The 22,401-nt window shown below is 40.7% G+C and overlaps 1 protein-coding gene across 1 annotated transcript in view; it reads left to right on the top strand.

The window, feature by feature from the left end:
• The first annotated feature begins 3,242 nt into the window (after window positions 1-3,242).
• CACNA2D4 (calcium voltage-gated channel auxiliary subunit alpha2delta 4) overlaps window positions 3,243-22,401 on the top strand; it is a 174,946-nt gene continuing 155,787 nt past the window's right edge. The window contains exons 1-7 of the mRNA XM_043967622.1: window positions 3,243-3,259; window positions 4,442-4,618; window positions 7,714-7,795; window positions 13,526-13,642; window positions 16,552-16,611; window positions 18,014-18,176; window positions 20,708-20,839. Coding sequence (XP_043823557.1) covers window positions 3,243-3,259; window positions 4,442-4,618; window positions 7,714-7,795; window positions 13,526-13,642; window positions 16,552-16,611; window positions 18,014-18,176; window positions 20,708-20,839 — 748 coding nt within the window. The remainder of the gene's footprint in view (window positions 3,260-4,441; window positions 4,619-7,713; window positions 7,796-13,525; window positions 13,643-16,551; window positions 16,612-18,013; window positions 18,177-20,707; window positions 20,840-22,401) is intronic.

Below are 22,401 nucleotides of genomic sequence, written 5' to 3'. Positions count from 1 at the left end.
CAATTGCCTCACTAAAAAAAAAAAAAAAAAAAGGAAATGAAATGAAAGCTTCCGGGGGCAGCTAGGTGGCGCAGTGGATGGAACACCAGCCCTGGATTTAGGAGGACCTGAGTTCAAATCCGGCCTCAGACACTTGACACTTACTAGCTGTGTGACCTTGGGCAAATCACTTAACCCTCACTGCCCCTCCAAAACAACAACAACAACAACAAAAAAAAAAACAATGAAAGTTTCCTTGTATAGAAGCTTCAGGCTGATATAGCATGAATGCTAAACAAGGGAAACATCAATTGACATCAAAAAATCCAAATGTATTTTTGATGTTGTTTACTGTTTGCCTTGTCTAGTGCCTTCTGAACATCTTCAAGTAAACACTTACCACATACCAGCACAAAGCCTCTGAGATGTCTGCAAACTTTATTATATCTTAAAGAAGTTCAACTGATATAAAGCAGTACCACAAAAGGGAGACCAGAAGAGTCCAGAAACTGCTTGAACTAGCAAATATTTGATTTTTACTAGCCCCTTGCTAAGGCAAAAGATGTGCCTCCATGGGAACACACATATAAAGTACAGGCCTATTTTCAAGAGATCATGGAGAGAGATGGAAGATTTTACCTTGCATTGAGTACAGGCTTAATAAATGTTTATCAGATGACTTCTAAGGATTCTATAATTCTAGGTTCTATGATTTTTCATTTATTTTTTTTTCTTGTAGGGCAATGAGGGTTAAGTGACTTGCCCAGGGTCACACAGCTAGTAAGTGACAAGTGTCTGAGGCTTGCATTTGAACTCAGGTCCTCCTGAATCCAGGGCTGGTGCTTTATCCACTGCGCCACCTAGCTGCCCCCAGGTTCTATGATTTTTAAAATGGATATCCCAGACATCTCAAACTCAACATGTTCAAAACAGAACTATCTTTCCCCTAAAAAAACAACCTCTCTCCTCTGTGTCCAAAGCACTACAATTTTTCCAATTTCACAGGATTATAAGCAAAACATTATCCTAGACTCCTAACTGTCCCTCAACCTACATATCTAATAATTTCCCAAAACTTGCCATTTCCATCAATGCAACATCTTTCACAACCAACCCTTCTCTGTTCACACAGCTAACACCCAAACCTTCAAGCCCTTATCACTTCTTGCCTGGGCTATTGCAATAGGCTCCTAATTGGTCTCTCTTCCTCAAATGTTTCCCCACACACACTTTAATCTATCCTCTTTATAGATGCCAAAGACTAAGATTAAGATTTGACGATGTTAGGAGCAGCTAGGTGGATCAGTGGATAGAGCACTGGCCCTGGATTCAGGAGGACCTGAGTTCAAATCTGGCATCAGACACTTAACACTTACTATCTGTGTGACCCTGGGCAAGTCACTTAACCCCAATTACCTCACCAAAAAAAAAAAGATTTGACCATGTTACCTCCCAATTCCCCTACTTAAATTCCAATAGCTTCTAACACTTACTAGCTGTGTGACCCTGGGCAAGTCACTTAACCCCAATTACCTCACCAAAAAAAAAAAGATTTGACCATGTTACCTCCCAATTCACCTACTTAAATTCCAATAGCTTCTAACACTTACTAGCTGTGTGACCCTGGGCAAGTCACTTAACCCCAATTGCCTCACTAAAAAAAAAAAAAAAATTCCAATAGCTTCCTATTTCCCTTGAGGTCAAATATAATCTCTGACTTTTTAAATCCTGTACAATGTGACCTACCTGTCTAGTCTCACTACATATTGTTCCCCTTCCCAAATCCTACAGTCCAGCTAAACTGGACTCTGTTCCTTAAAAATGACATTTCTGTCTTCTTACCTTTACACTGGTCACCCCCCATGCCTAAAATGTATTCTCTCTTCATTTCTACCTCACAGAATCTCTAGCTACCTTCTCCACCAGTGCTCTGCAAACTCCTTTGATTGCCCACCCCTATTAGTAAAAAGTTGTTTATAATGTATATACATGTACAGTAGTACAATTATTATTAGCAGTATAACCAATTATTACATACATTAAAAAGTTACAAAAATAGAGCAGCTAGGTGGCTCAGTGGATAAAGCACCAGCCTTGGATTTAGGAGGACCTGAGTTCAAATCCTGCCTCAGACACTTAACACTTACTGGTTGTGTGACCCTGGGCAAGTCACTTAACCCCAAATGCCTCACAAAACAAAACAAAAACTTACAAAAACAGACATTTTTAAAAGATGAAATGAGATTTTATTCTAAAGTCAAGAGAAAGTCACTCTAGCTTATGGAATAGAGAAACATGGTCAGATCTTCACTTTAGGAATATCGCTTTGGCAGTTATATGGAGGATAGAGTGGGGAGAAATTTGAGGTGGGCGAACTAATTAGGAAGCTATTGAAATAGCCCTGGTAAGAGGTGGTAAGGTCCTAAACCAGGGTGTTAACTAAGTGAGTAGAAGAAAAAAACCTGAGAGATGTTGTAGAGATAGAAATAATAAGGTTTGGCAAGTGATTAAATATGTGGGATGAGGAAGACTGTGGATCTGAGAATCAAACCAAGATCTGTAACCTGGATGACTGAAAAGGTGGTGGTGTTCTTAACAGAAATAAGGAAGTTTGAAAGAAGAGTGGTTTGGAGGGGTGGAGATAATATGAGACTTGCTAAGTACATTACAATTTATCCATGTCTGCTCATCCCGTACAACTCACTGTCCCATCAACAACAGAAATGGTGGAGGGAGGGGCTTTTGTCACTGACTATATTCTGCTATTGTCTCAAGCCCCTATCATGCTGTGTTCTCACCAAGATAAATCCCCAGTGCCAGTTAATATCTCCCAGTATCATTTAAACAACGGATAGCCCCACATCATCACTTAGCTTTTACTAAGAAGATATAATAGTAAGACTCAAAGATATAGTCAAATATAGTAAGTCCCCTGAAATGGGTACATTCTTCCCTCTACCATTCAGTCCCTGGGGAAAATTAGCCCAATGGCATTCATACCACTAGTTCATTTCGGAAGCTAGAATAGCTGATAAACACAATCACTCTGTTGCTTCAGGACATGGCCTCTTGGCATCCAGTGTTATGCAAGAACCCAACAGGTTGTTTTTCGGGCTATCCTCACTAGAACACTCTGATATGGTTTCCAGTTCCTAAACCTCTGGTTGTTCTTCCAGTCTTTAGAAGCTCTTCCATCACTCATTCACTTAAGATCAAGAAATAATTCCGTGCAACAAACAGCTTCGCCATGTATTCATGCCTTCATGTTGGCCCAGGTGGGGTGAGTAGCCCCCTGGCACTACCATCCAGCCTAACCAGAGGCTTGCCACACTCCTGGAGCCTTTGTATTCAGAGTTCTGTCTCCACAGACAATTGGAAGGCTTTTCATTGTCATATAATAAGTGAAAAATCCACACACATGCCCTGGAGGGTAGAGCTCTCCATTGTGCATATCTAAAAGCATACTCTCCAAGCATCCAAGAGGGTGCAGAGCCTATACCCCTATTGCCCATGCTCCCAGATCTGGGCCCTCATTGGCTAAATCTTCAGTTACATACAGATGAGAGAACTGAGATTTAGAGAAATGAAATGACAACAATGGTCACACAGTTAGACATATTCTGCTAAAGTGTAAATAGCTTCCCTGACTGAGTGAGGGATCCACTGTTCATCCCTATTATCAACAAAAGTCAAAATAAATTTTAGATAATGATAAATTTCCCCCCACTATATTGCTGATTGTTTAAAAGGCATTCACATTGTCATATCTGTCTTTCAAAGAATATAATTTTTGGTTTGGACCTGTGATTCCATTGGTATAGGTGAAGAAACTTTTTTGAATACATACTGGCAATTCCTCTGCAATTAAGAGTCTTCAAGAGCTGAGTAGGTCCCTCAGATGTTCTGTGATTTACCAAAGTCAAATGGCCAGGATATGTTAGAGATAGAACTACAGCCTAGGTTTTCCTGACCACCAGGGCAGCTCTCTAGGGAGACCATTCTGCAGAAACAAGACCATGACTTTTAAACCAGGCTGTGGGAGGCCTGGTTCTGACCCCTGACTGAAGGAAGAAATCCTGTCTCCTGAAATCAGGGCAGTCCTGAGTGATCTCATCCCTCCCCCATCCCTGCTGTTTCTTTGGGGATTAGCAGATTGGAGTGGAGGATTAAGAGGCTTTCGTCATCACCGAGCTTCACTCACTGACCCCTGCTATTTCCCCTTCCCTCCCCTACGCACTACTCCTTGGCTGACTAGTGCCAAATGAAGACAAGAGAATCTTTTCTCTAAACCGTCCTGGCCTGTGGTTCACTGCTATGAACTTTGCTGCTCTGGGTCACAGCTGAGAAGCTCTGAGTCCTTTTAGAAGCTGCCCACTGGAGAAGGTGGGACTGGTACACTTAGCATAGATAACAGAATGTGGACCTAGATGGGCCCCCCTGCTCTCTCCTCCTGTCACCCCAGGAGGGACACTATGCCTGGGATCCTGAGTTTTCATCCAGACAATGATTCCTCCAGAATTCGCTCCCTTCCAATGCTGGTGACCCGGACCTTCCTGCAGAAGAGGGTGTTTTTTCTTTATTTGCTCATCAGCCTCTTTCTGCCTTTCGCCCAGAGCCAAAAGAAGATACCTCTGGAAACGTAAGTCTTCATCTCCCCATCATCTTCCCCTTTTTACTCTATGTAGGCCCAGCTCCAGGATTTCTAACGTGTAACCTTGGGACAGATCATTTCTGTTTTCATAGACTCATAGGAAGGATCTGAGAAATCCCCTAGTCTATATTTCCTATCAGTGCACAACCTTCTAAATCAAATTCTGCCCACGTTATCTCAATTCTCTTCCATCCTCCCGGTTTCTTTGCTTGTGAAATGAGGATTTGTAATAGATAGTTTCTAAAAATCTCCAAGATCTATTCCTGCCTCATCCCAATATATACGCTATTTCCCCCAAGTTATCTTTGCTCCTCTTCCCCAATCTGTTTTAAAGCTCCCCACTCAGCGCTCTGATCTCCCCTTTTCTTCAAAATTTCATCAGTTTTGAAGTCACAGCTGCAAACATTTGGAATCCTTCTCAACAAATGGCATTAGGCGTCACTAATCCCCAGGACCAATAGTCCATATTTCCATATTACTATGACTCACATCTATCTTATCTTAAGCTCATTTAGAGTGATGTTCAGGAGTAATGGCGTCCTTATTAGATAATAAAGGAGAGGGCACATTGTAACTACAATCACTTAGAGATAGCAGACTGGACTTGAGATTTCACTAGCATGGAGAATTCCCACATGATGAGACCCCCTCTATGTATACAGGTTGGCACCTCTTCCACAATTTATAGTTCCAGAGAGTAGAGCACTGAGCCAGCCCATAAGGGTCAGAAATGGGTGGCCAACTTTCCATCACCCAAAGCTGTCTACCTATTTAATCTCTATAATCATAGAGCACCTTGAGTTACTGGTTAGGTTTTTAAAAATAATTTGGTTATCATCTGCTTTACTGCTACACCCTAAGTACCATGGTACCCTTCTATCTGACTTGCAGCTGAAACCTTCCATAAGTGTTGTCTCCTCCATTAAAATGTGAGGTCCCTGACACCAGGGATTGGCTTGCTTATATATATATATATGTATATGTATGTATGTATGTGTGTATGTGTGTATATACATATATATATATATATATATATCCCTAGAGAGTTCTGTACATAGTAAGTGCTTAAATACTTTTTCATTCATTCATTCATTCTGTAATGGCATTAAATATGGAATGTTAAAAAAATAAATATTTATTGAATTTTTAAAAATAGTTTGGTTATGGTTAATAGTCCAAAATAAAGTACTCCTCTCCCTTTTGTCCCTCATGGTATGGAGGTGAGCCTGGGTTCTCAAAATCTACACCAGTTTGTCCTACCTGACATCCCTCCCCCAGTTTTCCCTCCAGGTATCTTGAACTCTCTCACTTCTTCCCAAAATCTGTTCTCAGGGAAGGATATAATCAATCATGTGAATCTCAAAAGTATTTGTGCTTAACCCCAATTGTCCCTTGTTAAAGGAATGGTAAACCCAGCTCTGTAGTCAGCTTCTCATTAGGCCTGACTAGAAGTCCATCCTTGCATATCAATGGTGACATACAGGTCCAGCAGGTATTTTTAAAGCTCATACAATTATCCATTGATTACAGACCAGCATATGTTGGCTGAAGTTCTGGAGAATGGACTAGTTGGCTTCTTTTTCCTCTTTTTAAAATGTTTAGCTGATGCATTTCTTTTTTTTTTTTTTAATTTTTTTTTTTGTGGGGCAATGAGGGTTAAGTGACTTGCCCAAGGTCACACAGCTAGTAAGTGTCAAGTGTCTGAGACTGGATTTGAACTCAGGTCCTCCTGAATCCAAGGCCAGTGCTTTATCCACTGCGCCACCTAGCTGCCCCCTGATGCATTTCTTTTTGAAATCCTACTTCCTAGTGACTTCCCCACCCCTCCCCTCAGCCCTCTGCACCACCACCAATAGAACCTAGTACAAAAGCAAACTCTGGGACCGTGACCAAAGGAATTTTTGAGATTGCCTTTAGCCCAAGGCTTCCCCTCTCCCAAAAGTCTCCAGCTCAGTCACTTACCCCCTTTGTTGTGCTGTCCAAAGCCTCTATCATTGCTCTGGATTTGAGTCCTCTCTTTGGAAATGCTACAATGGAAATTCTTGTTCAGGTATAAGGTGTATTTCCGGCTCTGAGATTTTGTGACTCCATGAGTTGTCCTTTCTAGGCCACAGTTTCTTCACCTATAAAATGAGGGCTGAACTGGATGATCTGTGAGGCTCCTTTCAGCTTCAACATTCTGTCCTCTTATTATCCTCATTTCCCTTGTTCTCTCCTTCCCCAGGACTCCATTCTCATTTCTGAATCCAAAGTCAACAGAAGAATCATGGTATAATGGAAAGACTTTCAGACTGGAATCTTGGCTTGGACATTCCCTGGGTATATATGACTCTGGGCAAGTCACTTAACATCTCAGTGTCTAATACAGCCCTCTAATACAAAAAGTTTTTTAAAAGTTGACAATCTCCAAATCTCCATCATTATATGATAGTTTCCATACTGGGAATACTCCATTATTGTTGTTCATTCATTTCTAATTCTTTGTAACCCCATTTGGGGTTTTCTTAGCAAAGATACTGCAGTGGTTTGCCATTTTCTTCTCCAACTCTTTTACAGATAAGAAAACGGAGGCAAACAGGGTCAAGTGACTTGCCCAGGGTCACACAGCTACTAGGTGTCTGAGGCCAGATTTGAACTCAGGAAGATGAGTCTTTCTGACTCCAGGTCCAGCACTCTGCATTATGGCACCACCTGGCTACCCTGGGAATACTCTATACCTGTGTAATCACAGGTCTAAATTTAAAATGTATATATGTATATATACTATTTACCTCACAACATTACTGTGGGGAAAGCACTTGGTAAACCTCAAAGCACAATGGAAATATGAGATATTATTGTTATTGATATTGATGGTGTTGTTGTTGTTATTCCCATCAAATAGATGCCACTCGTGTTCTAACTTTCCAGTACCTGGACTCTGTAACAGATGATAATTACTTGTATCTTGGGTATCATTCCCCTCCTGCTTTATATGAGACTTGTCTGCAGACTATGGCTGACATTTCCTTGACATGGGCCATTCTTTCTGGGGTGGTAAAGCATATTTATGTGAATGTGAGTATGTCCCTCTTCCCTGGCAGGGTGAAGTTCTGGGCAGATACATTTGGTGGGGACCTCTATGCCTTAGTGACAAAATACTCTGGATCACTCCTGCTAAAGAAGGTAACACCACCCCAGACCAATTCATAAGATTGGGTATGGAGGGGCAGCTAGGTGGCACAGTGGATAAAGCACTGGCCCTGGATTCAGGAGGATATGAGTTCAAATCCGGCCTCAGACACTTGACACTTACTAGCTGTGTGACCTTGGCCAAGTCACTTAACCCTCGTTGCTCACCCAAAAAAAAAATGAATGTTTACATAAAGAAATAATCAATGTGTTTTTTTTTAAAAAAGAGTGGGTATGGAGGTGATTGATGAAAGTATTCTAGAAAGTAAGCATATAAAAGGACGACTGAAAGTTGTTAGGATGAGAATGTTTGAGAAATACATTCTGGAGTCTTTGCCTGGCTTTCCCAAATAGCATTCACAAAGGGCATCAAGGGATGTGGGGTATCTAGTCATGGCTGCAAAGCCCACAGTGAAAGAGAAACACATGGCAGCTTAGTAATATACTGGACTTGGAGTCAAGAAGACCTGAGTTCAAATCTGGAAAATGCTAACCACCTCCAAAGAGAGAACTGATGAACCCGAAATGAAGATTGAAGCAGATTTTTAAAAACTTTATTTATTGCCTTTTCTTTTTACAATAGGGCTAGTGTGGAAACAACAACAACAAAAAAATCTGACCTCGGATAGTTAGTACCTGTATGACCTTGGGCAAGTCACTTAACCTTTTGTTTGTCTCAGTTTCCTAAACTTTAATATGAGCATACTAATAGCATCTATTCTGCAAGGGTTGTTGTAGGGAGGATCAAATAAGGGAGTATTTGTAAAGTTCTTAGCACTTTGCCTGGCACATGATGGACAACTGCTTAACTGCTTACATCTTTCTCTTAAAAGAATGAATCTCTAATTGTGGAATTTCACACTTGAGTAGGGGATGTTTTGTTTTCACTTAGGGGAAGGGTAGTTACTGTTGGTCTTTAAAACATACCACACAGAGCATTGTCTCCTTACACTATGAATCCTGTGTAAGACCTGTTCCCTGTCCTTGGTACTTTGGTGAAGCATTATCCTCTCCCCTAGAGGCAGGTCAGGAGCTGGCAGGATCCTGGGATTTAGGGCTAGAAGGGACCTTAGACACCATCTAGTTTTACCCTGTTAGATAAGGAAATATTATATTTAGTGGGGATAAATGTAAAATTCTATACTTGAGTTCGAAAAAAACCACTCTTCTAAGTAGGATATGGGAACAGTATGGCCAGATGGTGGCTGGAGAGCTTGTAAAAAGGACTCAACCAGCTACAGGTTAGACTTGATAGTTTGTGAGGTCCCTTCTAACTCTACTGTTCTGTCATTTGGCAGCTCAGAGAATTAAGTGGCTTGCTAATGGTCATGACCAGGTAAGGAACAGAGGTTAAATTCAAACCCAGGTCCTCTGACTCCAAATCCAGAGCTTATAGCACATTGCTAGGTTTGGAAATCAAAGCTTTCGGCTTGACTTCTTGGTCCCTGAGTAAAACTATACAAAAAGAGCACTCACTAAATACCATGGCACAGCAGGAGAACCTTCCCACTCTTTCCTGATAACCCAGGATCCTCCCTACACAAGCTTTGTTGGCAACAGCAACACCTGTGGTTGGGAGGCTGAAATTCATGACAATCTGAGAAGGGGGAGAATGTTTTTCCATTAAGATGTTTTCAAGATGGAAGAGGATCTCCAAATCCAAGAAAAAAAAAAAAAAAAGAACTGCGGAGTATAGATGCTGAATGAACCATACTATTTCTTTTGTTTTTGATGCTGTTGTTTTTTTCTATTTTGAGGTTCTTCATCATTGCTCTGATTTTTTCTCTTATAACATGACTAATGCAGAAATATGTTTAATGTTATTATGTGTGTATATATATATATATATATATATATATATATATATATATATATATATATATATATCCTATATCAGATTACCTGCTGTCTAGGGGAGGGGGAGGGAGGAAGAAAAATCTGAAATTGTAAAGCTTGTATAAACAAAAGTTGAGAACTATCTTTACATGTAATGGAAAAAAAATAAAATACTTTATTAATTAAAAAAAAGATGTTTTCAAGATACGAGATGCACAAGATACATCTTCTTGAAGGAAACATGTCACCCTGACAGAGAGGAAGAAAGCCAGATTATTCATGTACTGACTATTCTGTGTCCAAAAGGTATCCCTAAGGTACAGCAGACCCTAGCTTGCTGATGACTGCTGGACAATGATTCAGAGAGGCAGTTTGGGGGCAAGAAGTCAACGGGTATGGAGCATGATGTTAAAACATACAAAACTGCTTTCCTCAAAATCACCTTCAGGTTTCCTTTTTGTAACATTGGAGGGTAGAGGGAGTTGTGAAGCACACGGTGTGCTTTGTCCTAATTGGCATACTCTTATCAATAGGTCACAGTAATGCTGGCTTAGCTGGGATGTCCTTAAATACATATCTCTATTAAATAGCACTTCTAGGGGCAGGTAGGTGGCGCAGTGGATAAAGCACTGGCCTTGGATTCAGGAGAACCTGAGTTCAAATCCAGCCTCAGACAGTTGACACTTACTAGCTGTGTGACCCTGGGCAAGTCACTTAACCCTCATTGCCCCACCAAAAAAAAAAAAAGGAAAAAAATAGCACTTTTACCCTTGCACAGTCCAGTGAGAACTGATGCTGATAAAAACGAATAGAAGTAGCAGAAAGTTGTGGAAAGTACATTGGAAAATCTGTGTTTGAATTAGAAAGTGTTTAAATCCTGGCTCTGTTACTCCCTATGTGGCCTTAGGTGTGCTACTAACCTCTCTAGGCCTCAGTTTCTTTATCCATAAAAGTGAGGGGATTAGACTAGATGATCTCTAAGGTTCTTTTCTGTTCATTTTTTTTAAAATGATTAAAAACATATATCAAAAAAACAAAAGTTAGCATTATTTTCAACACAGATATCCTAGAAGAAGGTTTCTTAACTTGGGGTCTGTGAACTTGTTTGTTTGTTTTTTTAATATTTTGACAACTGTATTTCAGTATGATTGGTTTCCTTTGCAATCTTATTTTGAGAAAGGATCAATAAGTTTTACCAGACTACCAAAGCAATCTATGATACTAAAAAGTGAAAGACCATTGCACTAAAAGTTTTCTCAATAAAATAAAGACTAAAGTATCTTACATAGTTGTAGAAATAGCAACAAGAATAACAAAAGTAAACTAAAGGTATAAATGTAGGCAAAAAAAGGGAGAGATGCCAATATGACGATTTAACTAGAAAACCTTAGCAAATCAGCAAAGAAACTTTGTAAAACCATTGAATAGCTTCAGCAAAATGGCAAGATACAAAATATATTCACAAAAATCAATAGTATTTAATAACAAAACCAAGGAGAAAGTAAAAGAAAGAGAAGTCCCATTCAAAATATCTACAAAATGCACAAAATATCTGGAAGTCAATCTGCCAAGGAACTTGTTTATATGAAAAGGAAACAATTTAAATAATTGGATGGTCAATGCTCATGGTTGGGATTTGCCATTATTATATGAAAATTATAATATTACCTAAATTAATTTCCAGATTTAGTGCCATGCTAAGCTAAGGTTGCTTCCAAGTCTAAATCCCGAGACTCTAGGACTCTAAAATGCCTTCTGAAATTTTTTTTTTTTGGTTATTTTATTTATTTAATTGGGGGGGGGTAATAAGGGTTAAGTGACTTGCCCAGGGTCACACAGCAGATCGAGGCCGGATTTGAACCCTGGTCCTCCTGAATTCAGGGCTGGTGCTTTATCCACTGTGCCACCTAGCTGTCCCTCCTTCTGAAATCATTAGAGAAAAATTAAATTATGTTTATTGAGCTTTCATTATTATATATAATGTACTATGTAGAGGGACAGACAGCATGGTATAGTGGTTAAAGAGCTAATCACAGAACCAGAAAAATCTAGGTTCAAGTAGGCCTCTGACATATCTAGGCTATGTAACCTTGGGCAATTAATCACTTCAGATCAGTGCTCCAGGCAACTCTATAAGACTATAAGTTACAAAAAAGGTGGCAATCTACCTCAGAGAGAGAGGTTTCTCATTAAGGACTTCTGTGTACCAAAGAAATCATGGGTCTAAGCTCAGTCCCTATAACATAGTGTATTGTTGTTGTTTGGTTGGTTGGTTTGTTTTTTTTAGTGAGGCAATTGGGGTTAAGTGACTTGCCCAGGGTCACACAGCTAGTAAGTGTTAAGTGTCTGAGGTCGAATTTGAACTCAGGTCCTCCTGACTCCAGGGTTGGTGCTCTATCCACTGCGCCACCTAGCTGCCCCTAAGATAGTGTATTGTGAGAAAGCTTTAAAAACTGAGAAGATAATCTTTGCCCTCTGGGAGCTTATAACTTCGTTAGGAGATAAGACTTTTTTCATATGTGAAGCAATTAAAGAATCGTCCACAAGGCAGTGTTAAACATTCTGGGCATTAGGGATATTTGTCTCAAGAGGGATCTGTAATTTCATAAACAAAGAGAATTCCTAGTGCATCAACTCCCTCCACTGGGGCAGAGTGCTCCCAGAGGCACACTGCTGAGTCAGTCCTGACTCCAAGCTTCTCTGGAATGCCACCTCAAAGGATTAAAGATACAAAGATGAAAAATTGTCCTTGAGGTACATTTAGTCTAATGGGGCCTAATCAATGCAAGCTGAACACAAATGAATATGATACAAGATAGAATGTGATGAGGGCAAAAGAGAGGTTCCGACAAAGTGCTTTCAAAACTTTGAGTCAGGAGAAATGATTCTCTCTCTTTTTAAAAAATTCTGGTTCAATCTTTTTAAACAAATTTTTGTGTTTAAAGTCATAATTGCACTTGAACATAGCCTTAGGAAATGGAATGATTAAATGCAGAGACAGGCAGGATTCATTAATCTCTGAGGCCTCTTACGGCTCTCAATTTATGATTCTACAATCATTAGGTCAAATTCACCTCCCTTCACAGCTTTCCTGAGGAGCTAGCTGTTCAAAGGCTCAGTCCAGAAAAATAGCCCAAACAATTTGGTCATGGAGGAGGTGGTATGTGATTTAGGCCTGAAAGGAAAAGGACTTTACAGAGAAACACAAGAGTGAGGGGAGAGCCTCTTTTTTTAAGCATAGGGATAGCATGTGTATAATTAAGTGCTAAATTTAGGGCTTTATACTAATGGAGTCTAAGAAATAATTAGGGAGCACATCTAAATCTTAGTCACCAAGGTGGGTGCTCCCATTTGGAGCCTAGACATCCCCAATTAGGGAATTATTCCAACAAACCAGAGTGCTGATGGCTAGGAATAAGCATGTATATATCACCTACTATTGCTCTGGGCACTGTGCTAAAAGGAACTTTTGAAAAAAAATATCTTTTTTGGGGCAGCTAGGTAACGCAGTGGATAGAGCACTGGCCCTGGAGTCGGGAGGACTTGAGTTCAAATCTGACCTCAGACACTTAATACTTACTAGCTGTATGACCCTGGGCAAGTCACTTAACCCCAATTGCCTTTAAAAAAAAAGAAAAGAAAAGAAAAAAGAGAAAAAAAAATATCTTTTTTGATCCTCACAACAACCCTCCAAAGTAAATGCTATTTAACCCCATCTTACAGTTAAAGAAACTGAGGCAAACAATGGTTAAGTGACTTGCCCAGGGTCACCCAGATAGTAAATGTCTGAGGCCCAATTGAACTTAAGTCAGGAAGACTTAAGTTGGAGCCCCATCTGCCACAAGAATTCTCGTATCACAACCATCTTCTTGACTTTTCTCTGGATAGAAGTACAAGGATGTGGAGTCCAGTCTGAAGATTAAGGAGGTGGACGGTTTGGAGCTGGTGAAGAAGTTCTCTGAGGAGATGGAAAGTATGCTTCGAAGGAAGGTGGAGGCTGTGAAGGTAATACTAAGCTCTGTCTCCTCCAGCCCCATCCTCCTCTTCTTGTTCCTTACATGGAAATAATGTTACTGTCTCAAATATAATCAGAAGTGTATAGGACTTACTTGAATTCCATTAGTCCTGCCTGGCTTTTTTTCTCTGAAAAATAGCTACTTAAGAATATAAAAGGGGCAGCTAGGTGGCGCAGTGGATAGAGCACCGGCCCTGGATTCAGAAGGACCTGAGTTCAAATCCGGACTCAGACACTTAACACTTACTAGCTGTGTGACCCTGGGCAAGTCACTTAACCCCAATTGCCTCACTAAAAAAAAAAAAAAAAAGAATATAGAAGACAAAGTGTTGGCTTCAGGTACTGTAGGGTTACTCTGGGGTATCAGCAAAGATTCCCATGGCATAAGCTTACATTCAGTGCCTATAACATACAATAGATGCTTATTATATATTCTATTATAATATTATATATTAATATAAATGAATGAATGCAAAGTAAGCAGAATGTTATAAAAAGCTCTCTTCCACCCAAAACTCTTTCCTTTCATGGACTTCCAAGTGTTTGTAGACAATGGTGGAGGGGGAGGGCTGGCAGGGCACAAGAGCTGTGTTTATGACTGTGTTCAGACCAAATTAGTCAAGATGCATAAGAGCTGTAAATCCCCCTGGGGCCTCAGAGCATCCAAATGCACAATATTCATTTAAGTGTCTCTCCATGGCCCTATGCTAGGTACCATAGAAACTAAATGATGTAGACACAGCCTCCACCCTCAGGGTAGAGTGAGACAGTGTAAGACAAACAGTATTGACAAAGGCAGACAACCTAGTCAATAATTAAATATGGGAGAACTATGGATAACCAATAGGGCATGACTCAGATCCAACATGGAGACATTCAGAGAATATGACCTGACAGAGAAAGGCCAAGATATGCTTGGTAGACCGTTGTGCACCAAGATCAATGGTGGGATCAATGGTGAAACAAGCAGACTGTATTCCCCCAGTGTTTGATAAAAACTGGTCAGCCCCAGGTAAAATCATAAAGCAAGCAAAGCTTGACATTCCTTTCTCTGTTTGAACTCCTACTCCAGTCCTACTTTCAAAATCTTACTTAAAGATGTATAATCAGTCACTTACACGTTAGCCTAAAGTGGAGTCACTGTGTTACTCCTCTTAGAGAGGCACTGAACCACATACTGGAACTGGCATCTAGTAGGCCTGGGTTCAAATCCTGCCTCTGACACTTCCATGGTCCATGTGTTACTATCAGTTGGTTGCTTAAATGGGGATAATTATAGTACTCACCTCCCAAGATCGTTGTGAAGATAAAATTGATAAAATGTATAAAGTGCTTTGCAAACCTTAAAGCACTATAAAATGTTCTCTATTGTTATTTATATTACTAAAACTCTGAGTCTTTAGGTAATCAATCCTATAAGGCTATTTTGGTGGAGGGAGCTCCCACAAAGATGAAGTCACAAGTCCTTGAGGTACTAATGTTACCAATCTTAAAGCCATATTTCTAATACTTAAATGAAGCTTCTATTAGAGGAATTTCAGGAATTAACCAGCAGATAAGGAAAGTGCTTTGATTCATCTAATAATTCCATCTAATATAATGAATAAATCCAATCTAATAAATCCCTACATTATCAGATAGTATACTAGGGCTCACTCAATACTGTCTCTTTCTCCTACTCCCAAAAGTCGGGGAGGAAATGGAAAATTTCCCCTAGGCTACAAGATAAACGATTAATTGCCTCTTGGAATGTTCCAAGCATGATTCTTTATTCCCAACTGACTTTTTCTAAAGGCTGAGCTGTTCTTTCGGAGCCATGCTGTTCCAATAAAAATAAGCCACATTTGTCTCTACCTTTCATTTTATTTTATTTTCCAATTACCAAACGTTCCCTCCTTCCCTCCACCTCCCCTCTCCCTAAGAAGAGGAAGAAAATTAAAGCCCTTGCATAAAAAAAGTGCATACTTAAGCCAAATAAATCCCTACATCGGCCATGTCCAAACATATCCGTTTCATTCTTTCCCTATTTCCAGATCTGAAAGGTAATTTCTTCCTTGTTCCTCCAATTTGCTTATGATGTGATTTAAATATCTAAATCATGCATCTATTTGGAGATAGATCCACTTCCTTCTGACTTTTATTTATGATTGTTTATTTCTATGTTTTCTAGGTAGCTCAGTAGATAGTGGGCCTAGAATCAAGAAGACCTGAGTCCAGTCTAGCTTTCAGACACTTGTGACCCTGATCAAGTCACTCTGTTTTCCTCAGTTTCTTTAATTATAAAATGGAGATAATAATAGCGTCTACCTCTGAGGACTGGTGTGAGGAAAGAATGAGATAGGGGTAGCTAGGTGGCGCAGTGGATAAAGCACCGGCCCTGGATTCAGGAGGACCTGAGTTCAAATCCAGCCTCAGACACTTGACACTTACTAGCTGTGTGACCCTGGGCAAATCACTTAACCCTCATTGCCCCGCAAAAAATAAAAAAGAATAATAATAAAAGAATAATAAAAAAGAATGAGATAATATTTGTGGAGTGCTTGGCACAGTGCCTGGCATATAGTAAGGAGTGCTTCCTTCCTTCCTTTCATCCGTTGCTCCTAGTTCTTCCTTCTGGGTCCAAGCAGAATATAACAAATCACTCTTTTCCAGCAGCCCTTCAAATACTTGAATACAGCTGTCATATCTCCACTAAGTCTACAGGTCCAGCCAACCTTACTATGGCATGTCTTGAGGTCCCTTATAAACATCCCAGTCCCTTTTCCTCTGTATGATCCCCAGCATATCAATGTCCTCTTGCATGACCAGGTCAGAGGACAATGGGATTCTAACTGATTATATAAGAGTTTGTCCAAACACCAGTCCTTTATCCCCAGCGTGTTGTGTCTTTGTGCCTTAGAGACTCGTAGAAGCAGCTGAAGAGGCCGACCTCAACCATGAATACAATGCTTCTCTGGTGGTAAGTCCCCCTGTTTCCAACACTGTTCCTGTAAGAGGCAGATTGGAGGTGGCTGAACAGTTGGAGGGACAGGAGCTACAAACCCTTCGTGTTACTGTGCCTTCAATAGTCTCTGTCCAGGACAGTGGATAGAGCGCCGGCCCTGGAGTCAGGAGGACCTGAGTTCAAATCCAGCCTCAGACACTTAACACTAGCTGTGTGACCCTGGGCAAGTCACTTAACCCCAATTGCCTCACCAAAAAATAGTCTATGTCCAAAGCTGTGCCAAAGGTATGGCTAATGTGACCTTAAGCGTCCTCCAAGTGTCCGTGCATTAGCTATAGACATAGGTGATTTCTTTTTCTTTTTTTTTTTTAGTGAGGCAATTGGAGTTAAGTGACTTGCCCAGGGTCACACAGCTAGTTAAGTGTTAAGTGTCTGAGGCCGGGTTTGAACTCAGGTACTCCTGACTCCAGGGCCGGTGCTCTATCCACTGCACCACCTCGCTGCCCCGACATAGGTGATTTCTAAAAATACTTTTGTCAGGGTTTTAAAAGGGACTATGAGGTTTTTCCTGAACCCACATTAGTTCATTTAAAAATGTCTAACCCCATGCACTTTGGGAGCTAAGCAAAGGACAGAGAGCCAAATCCCAGGAATGCCAGGGCTTATTGCCGGAGGAGAAACACGGTCTCAGAAAGATCTAAACATAACCCCGACTGAGGCTGTAGCGTCTTCCTGGGAACACTTTTACTCCCTCTGATGACTGTGTCCAGTGGGTAGAGGTAGAGAAAAAGAAGGAAAAAAAGGAATGGTGTCTGTGTCAGCAGAGAGGGAAGTTTGCATCGGTGAAGGGTCTGTGGTCATTGTCCAATCTGAGGCAGACACTTCATGCAGGTCATTCCCAGATAGGATAAGGTCTATTTCTTAAAAATGAAAAGTGAACCATGTCACTTGAGGAGAAACTGGTAGTACTGATGATGTACTCTTTGTCTTTGTCTGTTTATCTCTCCATGAAAATGTGTCTGACTCTCTGTCTCTCTCTGGCTATGTTTACATACATTCAGCAAAGTGGAAAAGTGAGGTCATGTGGGTAATTCAAGCCAAAATTGTCCACCACTTGCTCACCTTCCTTTCAGAGCCACCCCACCCCCCAATGATTTAATTGTATTTGTTACAACCCTGAGTATTGTAAAATAAATTTTAAAAATATAACTATTAAATAAATAAAATTTGGCCATTCATCATCTAGTCTGAATTGTCCACTTCATTTTGTGTATGTGGACATAGCCACAGTTTGTCCGTTCATCTTTGAATCCTCTGATCTAGGTCATTTCTCTCTCTCTCTCTTTCTCCCTTCACATTGTGTATTTCCATCCATGTCTGGTCCATCTCCGGCTCTCTCATTTTTCTTTTTCTCTAGTTTAACTATTACAATTCAGTTCTCATCAATGAGAAAGACGAAAATGGCAATTATGTGGAGCTTGGGGATGAATTTATTCTGGATCTCAATGAACACTTCAACAACCTGTGGGTGAACACATCCATCAGTAATGTGCAGCTTCCCACCAATGTCTACAACAAAGGTAACTTGAATTAATTAATTAATGAGTAATTGCTTGAATTAATTAATGTGAAGTTTGTACATTTTTGTGGAAAATCTCTCTTCTGCAGTTCTCTTCATTAAAAAATCCTTTCACGGAACCAAGCTTGGGTATCTTCTTCATTCTGTTTTTTAACAGATGGATCCTCCTACTTCTCTTTTGTGTTTGTTTGGGGGGTTTTTTGTTTGGTTTTTTGTTTTTGTTTTTTGTGGGGGGCAATGAGGGTTAAGTGACTTGCCCAGGGTCACACAACTGGTAAGTATCAAATGTCTGACTGAGGCTGGATTTGAACTCAGGTCCTCCTGACTCCAGGGCCGGTGCTCTATCCACTGCGCCACCTAGCTGCCCCTACTTTTCTTAATAATAAGAACAATAATAATACTCACCAGAAATTATAGAAATGTTATTCTTAAGGAACCTGAGCTTATTGTTTAATATAAAATATGTACTGAAACAGAGAAAACTGCAACATATCACTGCAGGGTACAAGATACTCAGAAAGACACATTCAAGTGGCTAGAGTTAGACACCAGAAGCTCTCTATCCTTTATAAACTGATAGACTTGGGGCAGCTAGGTGGTGCAGGGGATAGAGCACCGGCCCTGGAGTCAGGAGGACCTGAGTTCAAATCCGACCTCAGACACTTGACACTAACTGTGTAACCCTGGGCAAGTCACTTAACCCCAATTGCCTCACCAAAAAAATAAAAAATAAACTGATAGACTTATTGTCCATCCTACAAACACAAACCCCAAAATTTACTTGAGAACTACTGCAACTGGAGCATCACTATGCAGAGCTGCTGCCTCCCAGACAAAACACTGAGCCATAAAAATAAAGACTAGTTTTACAGATGTTGCCATAACAAATACTCATACTTCCTAAACTACGTAGAATTTAAATCCTTCAAAATATAAAGACCTACCTAGCAGAAAAATACAAACCTTGAGTAAATATGACAATACACATTTTCATTTCTGTCATCCACTTTGCTACTGGAGTTTTGCTTTCAGCAAGTCTCCAGAAGATGAACTTATATTACAATAATTTTATTCAATCACCAAAGTAGTCATTTCATCCTCCAGTGCAATGATTCACAGATCATGAAATATAAAGGAGTAATAGCAAGTAATAGCCTTTTCAACAGACTGTTTCTATCTGAACTCCATCAAAAAGTGGGTACCAAATAATACCATCATAATAACTCACATTTATATTGCACTTTAAGGTTTGCAAATCTCTAAATTTACGGTGGGTAGCTGGGTGGCACAGTGGATAGAGCATGTGACCTGGAATCAGGAAGACCTATAGTTCAAATTCAGCCTCTGATGCTCATTAGCTGCACAACCCTGGGGAAGTCACTTAACCCTGTTTGCCTCACTTTCCTCATCTGTAAAATGAGCTGGAAATGGCAAACCACTGCAGTATCTTTGCCAAGAAAGCCCCAAATGGGGTCACGAAGAGTCGGACACAACTGAACAACCACAGACTTACATAATCTCATTATCTCACCCCTGTATTGATTTAAAACAAAAACAAAAAAAACTTGTCCCATTGTCCTAAGATAGATATGGAGAATAAAAAGGGTTTGTCCTACTTTAAGACTAGGGTTGGAAATGAGCTTTCTCTTCTATTCTCCTCACCTTGCACTCAGATCACTCTATGTTTGACCAGGCTGATATCACCCTCTTCATCTTTGAGTGAAATTTTCTGAATTTAGGTGTCCCCAAAAAATCAGCGCAGAGAGAGGGAAGCGAATTCTTCAGGAGCGGTAACTAATCTTTCCATTTTCCACTCAAATCCTCTCACCGCTATCAAGGAGCAGCCACGGTAGAACTGTAGAATCTCAGCTATGTATCTAAGCCCATTACTTACCAGAAAAATGGTCTGATTGAGGATCTCCAAGGAGGGGGAATCACTTCCTCTCAAGGAAGCCCATTCCACTTTTGGATAACTCTAATTATTAGGAAGCTTTTCCTAACATCAAACCTTAAATCTGACTCTTCGATTCAACCCATTGTTCTTGGTTCTAGGGCCAAAGAGAACAAATGTAATTCCTCCTTCCCATGTGAGCACTTCAGATGCCGCAAGACAACCACGATGTCCTCCCCTCCCCCTAAGTCTTCTGTTCTTCAGCATAAACAGCCCTAGTTCTTACACCTGGTCTGCATATGCTGATATTGATGCCTTTCCCATGCTTCTCACCCTCTTCCACAGCCCTTCCTAATCCATGGTGCCCAGAAATGAACACAGCCCTCCAGATGTAATGGAAACAAGGCAGAGGACAGCCTGAGGGGGTCAAGCACTGGGCTAAATGTGTTCTCTCCGAGACTAGGGAGAGGTTTGTGTTCTATCTCTAACACCAGCACCGAGCCTAGCAAAAACCCGGCACTGAGTACTTGTTGGCGGATTGATTCATTGATTGGTCATATGTGCTTAATTAGCCTGTCTCCAATCCGAGCCCTGCAGTGTATCCTGGGGTCACGTTCCTCCCTCTTTATCTTGCCCCTCAGATCCAAATATTTTGAATGGAGTCTACATGTCGGAAGCCTTAAACCCCATTTTTGTGGCGAATTTCCAAAGAGATCCAACTCTGACCTGGCAGTATTTTGGCAGTTCATCCGGATTCTTCAGACTCTATCCAGGTATGACAATGGTGAGGCGGGGAGGAGGTGTGGAAATGGGTTTTCTCCATCGTGCTCCTGCGGGGTGATTCTCCTATGAAGTCACGGGAACATGAGCAGCAAAGACAAATCCCTGGCGTTCAGGCACACCTAAGCCAGGCCAAAACCCGAAACAAAAAGCATTGCCCAGGGCCGTCCATGCTGGGTGCCCACGTGGAATGATAACAATCATTGACATTTATATAGCACTTTAAAGTTAACAAAACGCTTTGCCTACATTATCCCATGTGATCCTCACAATCGTCCTGTGAAGTAGGTACCCTAAACACACACAGCTGCGGTCCCGTTATCCCTTCCACATTGTCACTTTCCCCATCACAGTTTCAATTTATCAGTGATCGGCATAAGAAATTAAATGGAAATTTGTCGGGGGGGAGTTTTGTGGAAGCCAGACAATGGGCAAAGGCCAGCAAAAGACACAGAAAAAGTTTAGAAACAAATGCATAAAATACATGTATAGTATTGTATAATATCAGCATATTGTATATTTTAATATCATAATAATTCAGACTTCTACTCTGGTACAAAGGGAAGGCCAAAATTTTTTACATGGATTTTGCAGATTGCAGGGGCACAGTGCCCCTAACTCCCACAATGTGGAGGGGATAGCCATAGTAGTAAGTATGCCTTGTTAATCCCATTTTATCATCATCCTCATTGACCTTCTCTGTCCTCCGTCCAGTTCATAAATGTTACTCCTAAAACGCAGCATAATTTAGAAAGGTCTGATAAGGACAAAGTATAATGAGTCTACAGCCCCTCGATCAGGACACCATATCTTTTTTTTTTTTTTTTTTTTGCAAGGCAACTGGGGTAAGGTGACTTGACAGCTAGTAAATGTCAAGTGTCTGAGGCCTGATTTAAACTCAGATCCTCCTGACTCCAGGGCTGGTGCTTTATCCACTGTACCTCCATGCTGCCCCTACCATATAGGTATTAATCCTACCCAAGAAGGCATTAACTTTTTCAGTAACTATAAAAATGGATCAATCAAGGGGCAGCTAGGTGGAGCAGTGGATAAAGCACCGGCCCTGGATCCAGGAGGACCTGAGTTCAAATCCGGCCTCAGATGCTTGACACTTACTAGCTGTGTGACCCTGGGCAAGTCACTTAACCCCAATTGCCTCACCAAAAAAAAAAAAAAAAAAAAAGGATCAATCAATCACTTAGCATTTTCTAAGTGCCTACTGAGTACTAGGCACTATTCTAAGTACTGGTGATACAAAGACAAAAGTATAAGGATTCCTTCCCTCGTGGATATTGCATATTATTGGAGAAGACAACGTATAGTGTAAGCAAAAAGATAGCACTTCTCCCACAAGGTAGCCATGGCAGGTGGGGGGGGGGAGGGGCCAGAAAAGCCCTACCACAGAAAACTCCTCCGAACATTGCTTGTGCTGAGTCTTAAAAGAAAACCAAGGCTTCTGTGAGGCAGAGGCATGAATGGACAGAATTCCAGGTATGAGGAACAGGCCTTTCAAAGGCATAAAGAAAGGAGATGGAAGTTCATGTATGAGGGACAG

The sequence above is a fragment of the Dromiciops gliroides genome, chromosome 5 (genome assembly GCF_019393635.1).
Source record: "Dromiciops gliroides isolate mDroGli1 chromosome 5, mDroGli1.pri, whole genome shotgun sequence".
Classification (NCBI taxonomy): Eukaryota; Metazoa; Chordata; class Mammalia; order Microbiotheria; family Microbiotheriidae; genus Dromiciops; species Dromiciops gliroides.
This window is presented reverse-complemented; position numbering and strand designations above follow the sequence as displayed.